The 15,201-nt window shown below is 39.3% G+C and overlaps 1 protein-coding gene across 3 annotated transcripts; it reads right to left on the reverse strand.

Moving 5' to 3' along the window:
• Window positions 1-765: 765 nt before the first annotated feature.
• NDC1 (NDC1 transmembrane nucleoporin) lies at window positions 766-15,175 on the reverse strand. 3 transcript variants are annotated; one of them, XM_059478246.1, is made up of 18 exons: window positions 15,090-15,175; window positions 14,639-14,759; window positions 13,628-13,729; window positions 13,287-13,461; window positions 12,694-12,832; window positions 11,143-11,251; window positions 10,233-10,284; window positions 9,604-9,736; window positions 8,551-8,643; window positions 7,180-7,261; window positions 6,196-6,351; window positions 4,867-5,121; window positions 4,614-4,732; window positions 4,337-4,387; window positions 3,866-3,929; window positions 2,929-3,029; window positions 1,844-2,004; window positions 766-1,018 (listed from the first exon to the last, which is right to left on the reverse strand). In XM_059478246.1, the coding sequence occupies exons 1-18, from the start codon at window positions 15,129-15,131 to the stop codon at window positions 955-957; spliced, it is 2,019 nt and encodes a 672-aa protein (XP_059334229.1). In that variant the 5' UTR covers window positions 15,132-15,175; the 3' UTR covers window positions 766-954. The 3 variants fall into 3 exon arrangements, with proteins under 3 accessions (XP_059334229.1, XP_059334231.1, XP_059334230.1); XM_059478248.1 differs by lacking the exon at window positions 15,090-15,175 and having other exon boundaries at window positions 13,628-13,727; window positions 14,639-14,659; XM_059478247.1 differs by lacking the exons at window positions 14,639-14,759; window positions 15,090-15,175 and adding an exon at window positions 14,095-14,214.
• Window positions 15,176-15,201: the final 26 nt, after the last annotated feature.

A 15,201-nucleotide genomic window follows, 5' to 3' on the forward strand; every position in this document is an offset into this window, starting at 1 on the left:
TTGTTTCCTCTTATCAAACTAAATTCATTTGCAAGACTATTTAGCTTACTGCTCTCATCTTCATACTCCACACATTTTCTAATATAGCTATCACAGTAACTGGAGTCTGTTTAAAAACTGAGTAGTTAGTTTTCAATTTTTTTGATAAGTTTTCAGATAAAGAGCTTTTAAAAAATAGTGTTTTTCACCAGAATCTACCAATAACGTGTACCATTTTGAAAAATTTGGATGTGCTGCAAACATCCTTTCTACCCCCCAAACAGAAAGCTGTTGATCTAAACTTTAATTCCCAGTATAATTACTTGGGAGTTTTGCTAAATGCAGTACAGTATCCTGTAAGTTTCTGTATAGATCAGAACTTGGTTTGCTAAGTCACCTTAAAGATAAAATCTGAGCTGCTCCCTTTCCAGGCAGTATTTGTGTGCTAATAATGCCTTTCTGCACACCCATTTTACTCTGAAGGAACATTTCCAGCTTACAGAGGAGCAGCATGTTTTATTCCTGGGCACATCTGTTTCCTACACTTAAACTCCACTCTTGATCTTAAAGTGTTATCAACTAAATTTATGAAGCACTTAAGCACTAAGTATCTACGTGAATCTCTCCTCAGCCCTTAACAGAAGAGAGTAGGGAAAAAACACAGTGTGAAAAATAATGGAAGATGTGAGTGTCAAAATAACTCTGGCAATCTTAAATGTCATAGTCTTACCTAGAAAGAAGAACTGGCACTTTCTCATTTGTAAGTGATATTAAAAGAAGGCAAGATGAATTTTACAAGTTTTATTATACAAAAAATGATCCAAAGCCATCAGAACTCTTCTACAGTTCTAAAAGTTTTGTTCTGCAACTTATACTTCCATATGCTTTTCCAAAAAGCCAATGTAAAAAGCCTCATTAGTCCCACTTTCTTCTTAGCAAGAGTCTTGAAAAAACCAACCATAGCTGCATCAAAATTTATTCTTTGTAGTCCAGGAATTGCTGAAGTCTTTTCTTATGTTCTGTAGACACTTGTACAGCACTAGAAACAAATGCAGAACATTTTACATTAGAAGTAATACAGCACAAAATTAAAGTCTCATGCCAAAATTGAGTGTACATTGAAATCAATTACACTGAAGCTAAATTTTATGAAAAACCATCTATGTTCCACAACAAAGAAGCATATTAACCCTTGAAACTGTCAATTCTTATCCTCAATAGCTTCTAAAAAATACCTATACCAGGAAACCTTGACCATTTCCTTACCTCTAAACAGCAAGTGGTTCACTTGCAAGGATGATTTAGGTAAGAAAGAATCTCCTGAAATGATCCCTCCTGTATACTGAGCACTTCTAAACTGAGGGACATTTCATCCCCAGAGGGAGAGATGGGCAGATACTACAGGAAGTTTCAGTCCCACATATTCTAAGGCCAAGTATGGAAATTTGCCTGCTGGGAGAGTGGCTGAGAAGAGCTGTTGGACAACCAGGCAGCAATGGAATTTCATTATTTGGACCCCTCATAGGATTTTCTCCCTGCAGAACAATTGCCTCTAGTTGATTTATCTTCTTTTCAGCAGCTCAGATTTATTAAACAAGTGGTATTCATGAACTGCTTCTAAAGAGTTCATGAAAAGTCACTAAGAAAAATTGCCCAGAAATCTATGAATAATAAATTTGAAGGGGGACCATGTATCTACACAGGAACTTTTTAAGGTTCCACAAATCAAAAAAAACCCTAAAATACCACATAATAATAATGAGCAGAAGGGATTTTTTTACCTAAATCTAGATTTTTCACAGGTCCTACAATAACATGAATTAAACTAAATTTAACAAGGAAGCAATCATGAGGAAGTTCTTACTTCAAGTGTTCTCCAAAGACAGTAGTTATCCTGTAGAGAGCTGTTTTCAGAGAGGCTCTAAGTGCAAATCTTAGTGTTTTGTAGGATGTGTCCACCAGGCTCCCTGAAATCCGGGGAGGTTTGCTAGAAACATGTGGCAGTTTGAAATGTCTGTCTACGACCTGATGAGAAAAACAGATTCCTGTCATCTGTTCAATTCTTTCATAATGAATTCATAATTTCATGTAACTAGAGACATGTTTGTGTCAAATAAAGCAAAAACAAAGTGTGAGTTCAGAAATTCCACCAAGACACACAAAAATGTTTTGGAGACAGCATTTCCCAGCCATCAACAGGAACACAGAATCAAGTTCTGTGAAATTAGATTCTCTGTTTCTGAGTCTTAGGCTAAGAACATCACATGCTGCAGGAGAAGCACAGTTCTGTCCTGTATTATGACTTGTTTCTTTCACAAACAAGGGCATTGGCTTTCTTTCCCCCTGGTGCCTTTTCTTGGAATAGATGACTTACACTGAAGAACTTTAATAACCTCTAAATTCTTTCCAAGAACCTCCATTAGGGCAGTGTGAAATGGTTATGTTAATAGGACATGGATAGCCTTGGAAATAAATCTGGATTTTTTAAAACACATTACACAAACATCAGTAATTTGAGAGTAGTGTCTCTCTATTAGCAGAGACACAGATTTTATCTCTTGAGATTTGCAATGTCTCCAAGTGCTCCACGTTGCACCAGGAATTGTGTGCAATAAATAAAGATTAAGTTCTAACTCTGCAAAAGATATTGTATTAGAATTGCTGCATCCCTGAAATAAACTCTTCAACTGAGCACACAGTAGCATTTCTTTAAAATTAAACATTGCATATTTTCTCCCACATTTTTAAAAACCAAAAGGGTTTTTATTCAGCTGTTTCATAGTGTACATAGTGGCAACCAGCTGTTTTGGTTAGATTAACTGCAGAAGAGCTGTTTTAGTGGCAGCAACTTCAATGTTATGACTAGTCAGCAAGGTTATTATGTAAAATCAACAGGACTCCTCCTCCTCTCCTGAACTTGCCTTGCAGCAAGGAAAAGTTAAGTTTTACCTCCTGAAGAGTCAGTAGCGTGTTCAGGATAGCTGGCAGTGTAGTTTGGACAACTCCAAACTGATCTTCAGTGAAGGAGGCTGCTACCAAGTGAGACAGACCTTTAAAAACAATAAATTTGTTGTAATTAATGCTTCAAAAGGTGAGAATTCAGTCTCAAAGTTTATGGTGTTGCCTGAAGATTCCACCAATGTGCTGGAAATACCTCCAGACTTGCTGCTGTCAGCTGAAAGTCACCTCAGCTCTGGACCACTCACTGATTTGACAGATGTATAATAGCTTGAGGTTGGTAAAGCAAGAGAGATTATATAAAAATTATGTGTGATTCCCATCTCCAGACTCTCTACATCCCAAGCCATCACCTTCAATCTGACACAGCATGGCACACTGGCCCATAAAACACATCACCAAGGAAAATGATCAACTTTGCACAGTCAAATGTAATGGAAGATTCTGTCAATATCAGTATTTACTCACAACTTTGAAAGAAACAATAAAAATCCAAAATGTAATTTCATACTGTCATTGTTCCTCTAATTCTCTGCAAACCATCCTTTTGTTTATTTGCTAAGTTATTATCTGAGAGCCTCCCTCAGCTCTCTGATAAACACAGACCCAGAGCCTTTAGTCAGAAAAGCTGTTGTAAAAAGGCATCATAAATCTGTCACTAGAAAAAATGTAAAAGTGATACATGGGTTCACATGAGAGAGAAGCACCAGAAATCAAGTTTAGGAATCTGTACAGAACATAAAGTAAGAGATCTCACATGGGATCTCAAAACTAACAAGTGAATTACACTTTAGTCATGTTGGTGTCTGAAATGCAGTTGTGTTTTTATCAAAAGCATTTCACATATTTTTATTGGTACATTTGTAAAGCACAGAGCCCTGAGAGTTTTCCATGAACCAGCAGAGTGGATCACCTGGAAAGCACTTACCTTCCAAAGCCCAGATGTGCATTTGGGCATCACAGAAAACAGCCTGGATGGAGGCTTCTGGGTGCTGAGAAAGAAACCAAAGTGCTGTGAGTGAACTTTATAAATAATATTGCCAAACTTGCAGCTTTCAGAACAGACCTGCAAGGCCAACAGATCTTGGGAAACAGCCAGAAAAATCTGATCTGAAGTAGAATTACTTTTGGACAGAAGCTACCCACAATGCTACAGCTGTAAGTGAGGAAGGAAAAAAAGAGGATATACTAGCTAGTTTTCAAGGGCTAAGAACACTTTAAGTAAAATAGAGTTTCTAATCAGATTACTTTAAAAAAACATTGTAATTCTTATTTTCTGGTATGGGACAATCCTGCTGTGAAACCACAGCAAGGAAGTAGCTGTACTTATGGAAAGCTTTAGATGAAAATACAGGATTTAAAGCCATTACTTGTGTCCCAAACACAGGACAACCCTTACCTTGCTGAAGAAATACATTATCAATGCACGTTTGGACAAGAAGTTTTTTATCTGAAAAGAAACAAAAGATTAAACATGTCATCTGCATTTATTTAAGGCATGCACAGTTGGTCCTTCTCTACCCTACCACCTTCACACAGCAAAAAGGCATTGGGAGTGAAGGATTTGTGGTATATAAGCTAAGTAGAGAAGGAAGTATTCATTCCATAAAATGGAAAATTCTTCCAGAGAGGTATCATCTAAGCTGCACCCCCTATGCACTGAAATTTTACTCCACCTGTTCTTGCTTGTTCTGAAGCCATGTGTAAATAAATTTTGGCTGCACTGCCTCACTCCCAGTTCTTGCAGCAGAGAGCACTGGGGAGGGTTCATGGTGGGAACCATTCATTTGCTGATCTGCAAGAAAAAAAAATACAGCATTTTCAGAAAAACTGGTTGCTGTCACCTTAATCCTCACAATGCAGTTCTCCACTGACAAGGCCACTACACACTTATGGCTCTGAACTCAAGTGCTGTGGAAGAATCTCTACCTGAAACCGACGTCCACAGCTTTGGTCCCCTCCTCGTGACATGGGGACTTTGGACTGTTCCATGCCAAGGAGACTTCACATCCACAGCTCCCATCTTGTAACTTAAAGCAGGAGAGCTGAAAGGTGAACCAACATCAGAGCCAGGAGACGTCTTCACAGGCATCAGGGATGGCTTAACCAGGGGAGACATGGAGGCTCTGAGAACAATGTTGGACCTCTGTGACTGGAATGATGTGTCTTCTATCCCAGCAGCTCCTAGGGACAAAGAACACACTGCATGAGGACAGCAGGCTGGCACAGTGACACAGGAGATGGGTTTGTTATTTGATTGCTATTTCAAGAATTTCTGTACCAGAGCTAGTACAAAAGGACATGGTTAGCACTCTGGTCTTGCAAAGTACACATCGACATAAGCACGAAGCATTTTCAAAGTTCAAGTTTTCATCGGCTTAAAACCAGCATGTGATGAGAAAATAAATACAAAATATAAATGTAAAAATAAATTTAGATAAATTTAAATAAATTTTATGGATTTATTTATTTTACTCCTGCTAGCCAACATTACAACACCCTGATATCTATGCCCATAAGGTGGGCACTTAGCATTAAGCACTAGAAAAAAGGCTGTCCATAGAAGAATGAAAAGTCATTCTGATTGGCCTGTAAGAAAAGGCATGTCTGTCTGCAAATCCAAGGATCAGCAGCACGAGAAGAAATTCACCTGTGGCACACCAAGAGTGCCTGCTGTTGCCAGGGCACTGCCTGCTAAGGGATTCCATTACCTGGCAGCCTCGTGCTAACACAGCTGTGCTGCCAGGAATGATGCCCAAGCCTGGCATGTAAAACACCCAAAATGCCTGGAGGCTGCTCACAGCTCAGGAGTCAGACTGGGCTTTCCCCACTCTACAGTGATATTAGTGAATCACACAAACATAAACAGAACCTAATTTTACCATCTTAAACCGATCATAAGAGCAGTTATGCAAATTCCAGAGCATCTCTTGGCAAGACTTAAATTCTCCCTGTGCTGTGTTGAACTTACTGAAACTGTGATAATCAGACTTTTTTTATTCATGCAAGTATGGAAAAAATACTGTATTGAACATAATAGCATGCAAGTAAACAAACTGAGTAAACATGACAACTGCAAGTTTTCTAGCTATTTTGGGATTACTTCAACACAAATACCTAAGATTAATTGGGGGAGGATCTTTTTGTGTGTATTTATTTGCAGAAATCCCTCGCTTTCCTCATAAAATTTAATTGAGACTAAGGTATCTATTGGTACCTTCATGCTTTACAAACCTTTATGAGCACTTCCTCACATACCTGGAGTCTGAGGAGGCACTTTCAGCTCTCCCACTGGTGGCTTTGCTCTCCCATTTGCTGCTGCTGCTTCCTGCTGTGCAATCAGCCTCTGGGTCAGGTCACTGAGGAGACTCAAGCACTCCCGGGATATTGCAGTCCAGTTGTGTGGGTGCCCACCTGGCAGGGCACACAAAGAGCAGAGTTTAACCCAGCTGCTCCTCCCTGCATCCCTCTGACAGTGCCCGTGTGCTCTCAGCAGGAGCCTCGCTGTCACAGTGCCACTCTGCTTCTGAAACACCACAGGGCATTTCCACTGTGACAGCTTCTTTGTGCTGAGAGAAGATGAAAACATGGACAGATTCAATGCATAGCTCTAAAAAGAGCTCAGTGAAACCTGCTAAGCAAGCAGGCAACACAGGCAGTTCAGCCCATCAGATCTGAAATCACTGAACAGCTAAAATGAACAAATACCACTGGTGATGTCAACACAGTTGTGAAGCAGTACAAACACTACAATTCCTGATAAGGTGCTACAAAAAGTTTCTGAGGGCTTCTAAGCAGTTTTAATTGACCCCCTCTGCCATATCTGAGTACAGCAAAAGGACTGTGCACTAACTGAAGTTCCAGCCAGTGATTGCTCTCACAGCTGCAATGGTGACTCAGAATTTGTTCCTGATTTCCCCTCACACCTCAACATTCAGCTTCCATACACATCTCTTAGGTTATCCAGTCTAGACTGTCTCACTGGTGCTGTGAAGTGGGCCCTGCTTTCAAAATCCTAAACCTGTGTTTCCTCCTAGCTGTCATTAAATCCAACAGACATCACAACTGGTTGAGTTTAGCAGATGAAACAATATGAATATAAAATAATTAAGCAGCCTTTTGGAAAAGGCACCACAGGGAAGAAGCTTATACAGCATACCTTACAACACTACATAATTTCTAAGAATGTTTGACTAATGATTTAAAAAAAAGGAATCAACACAGAATAATTTTTATAATTACCTGGCTGACTGAGGCTGAAGACTTCCTGTCGTCGAACAGGAGAATACTGAGCAAGTAACATCAAATCTTGTAAGGCTAAAAACTGCAAAGAAAGGAAAATATTTTAGTGCATGCAAAATCCACTGTATTTGCTTTAAAAATATGTAGTTATCCATACAAAATCAATCTCTACCAAAGAATGAGTTCACACTGGCTAAAACCAGTCATGTAACACAAAGAGAATGGAGGCAAATCCCCAAAATCACCCTGGATGGGGCTGCAGAACTATTAAAAGCTTTAGTAATAGATCAATTCTCAGGAGTTCAAGAAGATCTAACACTTGTTTTATTCTAATAGGTTAGGCAGAAAGATATTAAGACACTAAAAAGTCTAAGAAAATAACTGTTTTTGCAAACTAGAACTCAACTACAGTTTTAGGGTCAGTGCCTTATGGGACCAACCTATCACTGCTTTTTGTTGTGATTAAGCAATTCATGTGCCAAACTAAAAATAAACCAGATTTCTCACAATATTCAAAACTCTATTATAAATTGGACATTTTAATGATATCTGAGATCATGTATTAGATTTCCTGTTCCTTTAATTGTTTGTGCTCAACTCTTCCCCACCTATCCTCAGATAATGCAGCAAAGCTTAAAAAGTTATTGCAGCCTATTGTATCTCCAGCCTTATCAGAAATCTGTAAAATCAGTAAAGGTAGAATTTACATGTGCAAGAGAATATTCTTATCTTTATTTACATAACACCTCTTAAATGAGTTCTCCAATTTCTAAGTGTTATAATCAGTAAGTACTATAAATGTTTACCATAGTCCAAAATTATTCTTCTTTACTCACAGGTTTTAAGTAGCTTTTTACTATTGCCTTTTATAAAAAAAGAAAGCCAACTTCCAACCTAAATATGAAATATTTATATTTCATATATATAGAAATATTTAATATTTTCAATTTCAAGAGAGAACACACACGTGTTCTCAAATATATGTTGCAGGGACAAGATATTGAGAGTACAAAGGTTTGAGAAAACACCTGCTTATGTGATAAGACTCAAAGCTGAGTTACAAAAACCTGAATGCCACTAAGCTGCTGGTTTTGCATCAGTACACCATGAGACTTCTGCTGCACACAGATCTTACCTCTAACACAATGAGTCTTCAGCTAACAGTAACAGCATGGTGAGCACCAGCAGATGTCACCACTAAACAAATTTTCACCTTTAAATGCAATGGCCTGGGAATGCTCTGAGGCAGCTTCTCAAGGAACTAACACCTCAGTGACCAGAAGTGGTACCTGGAAGATACCAGGTATCTTGGTGCTCTGAAAAACACCTTTTCAGAACACACCTGACAGGGAGAGGCAGGAGTTCAATTACCTTTACAAGGAGGGGAGGATTGCTGTTCAAGATTTTAGGCAGGCACTGGTCTGTTTCCTGAGCAAATGTTGGTTGAATGGGAAAATGATGGCTCTAAATAAAAACATCAAAATTTATGTTATACAGAGGAAAGCACAAGAAAATCTTATGAAAGAGCAGTAAACTGGCCTGGAATTTCTAACATAGAAACAAAAAGAGTTTACTCCTTTCATTTAAAATTGAAAAATCTTAGAAAATCCAGATATCTTCAAATTAATGTGCTCATGTGGCTAATGTCACAATTTCCTGAATTTTCAGTTAACACTATGCAAATATTTAAAAGCAACTTTGGAAGTTATTTAGCTAATTAAGAAAAACAAAACCACGCGGATAAACAATTTTTTTTCATCAGCCAAAAGGGCAAAGTCCATTTTATACTTTCACAGATGGATGATTTCTTTTGTCTTCCACAGTTTTACAAGCAGTACAGTAATTAGAGATGTTGACAAGGTGTTCACTGGTGCTTGTTATTATCCTTTGAGACAGGTTGCTCACACCTCAGAGCTGTTGTCATGCTTGACTCATTGTTGATCTTTTCTCAATGTAGTCACAACAACTACACCTTTCTAATTAAAGCTAATTAAACACCCCAGCAGCACTGTTTTTGCCATTTCATTCCATGAGTAATTTGCATCAATACATTGACTCAGGATTTAAACCTCACTTTTTTTTTTCTCTTTTACCAAGAGTCTCTTTTTTTTTAATTTAAAAAAAATTAAATCAAGTTAGAGGAACAACTTTTTCCTCTCCAAGGAAATATCTGGAAACAGAAGCAGAGGAGTAAGAGGAACAAAACATGAATTTTGTAAGGAGCACAGGTCTTTCTATGAGAAGAAGGGAAAAGTCAATTAATGCCAGGCCTCTCTTGACTATTCAGTTATCAGCTACTATCTGTAGTGCATGCTGTGAAAATTCAAGAATTATGAGTCATTTCCTAGCAGAACTGCTTTTGAGATGAAAGAATTATCTGTGTCACACTGATGATGTAACTGGAGCACTGTCACAAGTACTGACCTCTGTGGCATAGATTTTGAAGAGCAGCCAAGCAATGTACCAGGTCATCAGGAGGAACACACCACTCAGCCAGGTATGGTAAAACAAGGAGAGATCCAATAAGCCACTCAGAGTGTCCAGAGGATGTAATTTACTGCAGATAAAATAACCAAGAGGATATAGTATTTTAGTATTCTTATTAAGAATAATTAATGAAATTAGGGAAAATAAAGATGAATTAATCATGACTACAGTTTTAGCCAATTAACATATTAAGACTCCTGGTTCCTTATTTTAAAACTGACAATAGTCATTATAAAATAAGGATATTCCCCCTGCCCTCACTCCCCCCCAAAAAAAAACCACCATAGAAAATCAGATAAAACTCATAGATGCAATCTGGAGTGTTTACCCTTTCTAATACTTTAAACACTAACAGAAAAAAAAAATAAAATGTGATTTCGTAATTACTATCTTAATGACAAGATGGCTCTTACAAGGGGATGCTGGTTCCTTTAGGATTCATTTCAGAAAAGGCCAGAGCTCCCCACATTCTGTGTGGGGAGGCAAAGTCCTGCTGCCAGGCTGCACTTCCTCAGCAAAGGAACCTCTCTAGAATATTCCAAATTTCCAGCACAATGTCCTCCTACCTGTCTGTATGAAGGCCCATCGTGGTACATATCCAAACCTTTGGGATGTAACCTAGGGGTTCAAAAAGAAACTCTGAAACAAATACAACACTACAAAACACACACACAGTAGGCCAAGAAAAAGAAGACAAAAATAGAATTTATGCAGAGACAAGAGACTAGTCTTCTAACTCACATGGACAAGGAAACAATCTGCCTTTGGGGTTATTGTGTTTCAAGAAACACAAAAAAGAGAATGAAAAAAGGCTTCAGGCTAGCAGCTGTACACTGAGAGATGCAGACCTCCTCTTTTATTGCTGCTTCTCAGCAGTGAGTTAATTGTGTTTCCTTACTAACAAAAGAGGGTTAATAGTAATTTAATATTAATTTTCATATAGCCCAGGCAGCAGCAAAGTGCTTTTAAAGACTTAATGGAATCTGATACAGAAGCACCATACTTCTAATTTATCCCCTGATGTAAATAAAGGGATAATAGTTCTTGAATATTTTGACAACACTTAGGAGGATAATTACAACCCTAACAAAGAATTCCTGATTTTTTTTACAAAGTCCAGTGCAATCATCTTCATCAACACAGATTTTGTTTACCACAGACCAAACTGCATTTTCACATGGGAGGGAGCCATCCTGCCTCCCTCCAAATAATATACCTGAGATATATATAAATATATCCAAATAATATACCTGAGAGCAAAGCCAAAGGGCTGATCTTTGCCTAAAAAATGGGATGGTTCAGCAACATTACACATTACAGGGGAGTCCTGCCCACTGCTGGATGCCAGGCTCAGCTCTGGGACACCACAGCTCCACTACCAGGCAATGGAGGCAGCAGTCCAAAGCCTGATGGATCAAAGTTTTCAAACACAGGAATTATAAATTAAAAAAATAAAAGAATTTCAGGAACCCTTACCAAAAAAGTAATATGTGACACAGAAGTTTCTAACAAAATACAGTGATTCCACACAACTGTGTTTTATCAGGAGAGGCAAAGATCTTCTGAAACGTAAATACTTGTATTGCTAAAACCAAACAAAATAAATAGTTTAGTATTCCACATGCAGAACTAAGCAATGAGACAGTTAATAAAAATAATACAACAAAAAACAACAAGGTACTTGAAAGCCTGAAGTCTAGATCAATTAAAAACTTAATTTAAGGTCATTCCAGGTGTTATATTTATTAATTAAGCTCCCAATCTTTCCTGACATTTTATAATCATTCCTAGTTCTTATCTTGTTTCCTTCTTGTAGCAGTGAAAATGAAGAATGGGGTAGACTGACTCAATACACAAGGGAACAAACCAAAATATCCTTGTCTAATGCAAAATAAAGGGGGAAAAAAAGGGGCATATTTAATATACTAGATTTCATTTACATTCTAAAAGTTCAATTAAAATGTAGGGAAAATTTAGACAAGCCTGACTTCCAGAGTCAGTAATCCTCCAAGCAGCAAAACCAATGTAACACTGATGCTTTCCTCCAAATAAATAAACTATATGTGTTTCCAAATGATTGAAGTAACCCAGATGACAACTGAAACTATGCAAATGCAACCAAAGTGATTTTTTGTTTTACTAGCTTGCATTAAGGAAAAAAAAAAAAAAAGAAAAAAGGGGAAAAAACCAAAACCAAACAGAAAACCCAAAGAGACAACAAAAAAAAAAAAAAAAAAAAAAAAAAAAAAAAAAAAAAAAAAGAGAATTAACAATATTGAAATAGATTTTTTTCTAAATATTCTAACTACAGCACTGCCAAAATGCTGTTTGGTTTGCTGATGAATGGTCAGGAAAATGCAGCACACATTTTCCACTATAACACAACCAACCTTGGTTAAAGACATCTCTTGCCAAATGGTTTGGACTGTGTCACTCTGGGAATCAGGCAAAGTTAATGTTAATGGCTGCTGTGAGGCTGCAGCAACAGAAACATTTTTAAGGTGATGCTTCACACTGGTACAGATTTCTGCAGGACTCCTCCAGAGGAATTAATGGAATTTCAGTTTCCATAGTGCTACACACACAAAAAACTTTGGATGTTGAGCTCTAAGCCAGATTTAATGTGTTATTTAGACTTGAACTGAAGGGGTTTTTTATTAACTGTCAAGATTTTCAGCTTTTAGGTGACCCTTGTTGTCAGTTCCTGAAATTCATACCCAGTTTGTGCACATTGTCTTTTTCCTGTAGCTCACCTGCCACCTCAGCCAGCTTTGAACAGGCATCAGAGGGTGTAGGGTAAATGTTAAAGAGTCACAGAATCCCAATTTCTGTGTTCATTTAAAAGGAGCTGAGCAGCAGGAGCAGGATGAACACTGCTGGCATTTAAAGCTGGGTGTACACTTCATCTATCAGTGACAGCAGCTGCACACAGGCAGCTCCTGCTGCCACACTCATAAATTATCCAGGCTTTTCTGAACACTGTTTCACTCATACATGTCTTTTTACAAAGATGCCTAAAGCTCTCACCTGTATGATTGGAAATGGCAAATAATTCATGTTGTTAATAAGAAAGAAAAGGCTGTAGCTGTATCCCAAGAAAGCTCCAGAGAGCAGAAAGAAGAGGTGATACTCATTTAGGCACATCTGAGGAACAGCATCTTCTAGGCTAAAACAGAAAACTTAGAATCAATTCTGAGTTCAAAACAAAAACCTTACGAAACTCAAATCAGAAGTTTGATTTTGCTGATCTGTACATCTGATGATATCTCAGCGAGTTTTTTGCTAAAGTAGGAATCCCACCACCTGTTTTTGTAATTTATGCATTAAACATACACCATTAACCACAAGACCAGGACTTAGCTCAAGTGACAACCAACTTTTTATCAAGAATAAAGAATCCCTTAAGAATCCTGGAAATGTAGTTTTTCTGGTCCAGTTCTCTCTGCATTGTAACATTTACAAAGGGGAGCATTTTTTGTCCGTTAATAAAGAAAATCAACATATAATTGCTGGGTTTTGAGAATACCCAAATTCTTGGGATTCTTTCTGAAAGAAACTATCAGTAAATACATTTTACAATAAAAGTTTTGTTTATCTTTGACACACACACACAGAGTTACCTTTCTGAAGGTGTGCAGGACACAGCAAGAAACTGGAACCTCCCTTTTGTCATGACTGTAGCACACCAAGCAACCAGCATTCCCATGATAGCATGAACAAAGGAATGGATCACTTGCTGAGGGTGAATAATTTTTCCTATCAGTGCTAATCGAGAGCATGGTATTGATGGCACCACTGTAAATAAAAGCAGAAAAATCATTTTTATTTCTTACCAATAAAATCTTTCATTACAATAAAAAAGAGAAAACCCCCACCATTGTCAGTATCAGTCACTAAATTATAAATGCTCATCCTATTTAATTTAGGTATCAAAGACAGTTCAATAATTCACACAACCCACCTGCATAAAATTCAACGTTGAAGATGCTTATTACTATTATCACCACAGACATCAGGAAGATACAAAAGATGACATAAGAAGTATACAAATCACTGAAAGACTCTAAAAAAATAAAAATATTATTGTTCAGAAAATTGCAATAACACAGAAGCAACGCAGTAACAGAAAAGAGCACTCAAGCAATGGAAAATAATCCACTGAAATGCTTAAAGGGGAGTAATGGCCAATGGACTTTCTAATCCCACATGAGGTCTGCCCAGCTACACAACATTTCTGCACAAAAGCAAATTTAAACTTCATAGAAACTATTTGACACCCTTATAACTGGTTTAGTTATAAGTCAACACTCAGAAGTTTGTTTTAAAAAAAACCCAAAACATTAAACTGTGGCTCAAATGTCACATTTCCATTCATTTAAGAAAAGCTGCAGCCATCCAGCCACACCAAAAAGAGAAGAAATTTCTTACAGAGTGGTTCTTTTGAGCTTTTCTATTTTCAAGGGAGGAAGGAAGTCAGTTCTCTCTGCCTGGAGTAGCTCAGTGATCACAGGCATCGAGCTTCCAGCTAAGCATCTCTCAATTTTCACTGCAGGCACTCAGGGGAAGTTATTCCCAGTGGCTGCTTCAGGAATTTCTCTTAGGATTCAGTGCACCTGAAGCTGTTTATGGAAACAGCAGCTGCACAGGGTGGAAGGGGAAGTGTGTCCAGGGACTCAGAACAGACAACTAAAGCACTTAACCTGTTGGGGTTTTTTTAAAATTCTGTGAGAGATAGACTCACATGAAATTGCAAGACTTATTCCCACCTAGGGTGGACGGTAGCTGCTGCAGCTGTAACACAGAAACATTTCAGAGGCCAAAGACTATTTGAAATATAAGGGTAACACGATGCCACCGTCAGTTCCCGTTATCTGGGACTGAACACAAAACAACAGAGTGTAGGAAAAAACTCCAAAAGCCAGAAACACAAACACGAGAGAGCAAAACCAGGAGGACGCGGCCGGGCACCTACTGGAGATCCAGCGCACCGGGTGGAACGGGTCGAGGCCGCTGAGCACGATGAAGGCCGCGGTGCAGAGGGGCAGCAGCAGCACGGACCAGGTCACGGCGGCGGCCACTCGCCAGCCCAGAACCTGCGGGGACACAGCGTGAGGGACCGGGACCCGCCAACCCAGCGCCTGCACGGTGACAATAGGAGGGACCGGGAGGGGGGCCGGGACCCGCCAGCCCGGCTCCAGCACGGTTACAATGGGAGGGAGGGACCGGGAGGGGGACCGGGACCTGCCAGGGCAGCGCCTGAGGGGAGCGCACGGTGAGGGGAGCGGGGCTCACCCCCCAGAACCTGAGGGGAGACACAGTGAGGAGGCCGGGGACCGACACCATCCGCCAGCCCAGCGCCTGCGGGGAGCATAGAGCCGGGACCGGGGGGGATGAGCCCGAGGGAGCGCAGCCCGAGGACCGACCTGCCGGAGCAGCGCCCGCTGCCCGCCCGCCGCCCCCTCCATGGCCGCGGCCCGGCCGCCCGTTCAAAGCCGCCGCCCAACGGCCCCACGTGTCGGACCCGCGACACTTCCG

The sequence above is a fragment of the Ammospiza nelsoni genome, chromosome 9 (assembly GCF_027579445.1).
Source record: "Ammospiza nelsoni isolate bAmmNel1 chromosome 9, bAmmNel1.pri, whole genome shotgun sequence".
In the NCBI taxonomy this organism is placed as follows: domain Eukaryota; kingdom Metazoa; phylum Chordata; class Aves; order Passeriformes; family Passerellidae; genus Ammospiza; species Ammospiza nelsoni.

What these genes read in the sequence shown, in the direction of transcription:
- NDC1 (XM_059478246.1), bottom strand. Translation starts at nt 15,131, where the DNA reads ATGGAGGGGGCGGCGGGCGGGCAGCGGGCGCTGCTCCGGCAG. An exon ending in TCCTGCACACCTTCAGAAAG is followed by an intron (nt 12,833 to 13,286) that starts GTAACTCTGTGT and finishes TTTCTGTTTTAG; the next exon opens with CCTAGAAGATGCTGTTCCTC. An exon ending in CGCTACTGACTCTTCAGGAG is followed by an intron (nt 2,005 to 2,928) that starts GTAAAACTTAAC and finishes TTTTCTCATCAG; the next exon opens with GTCGTAGACAGACATTTCAA.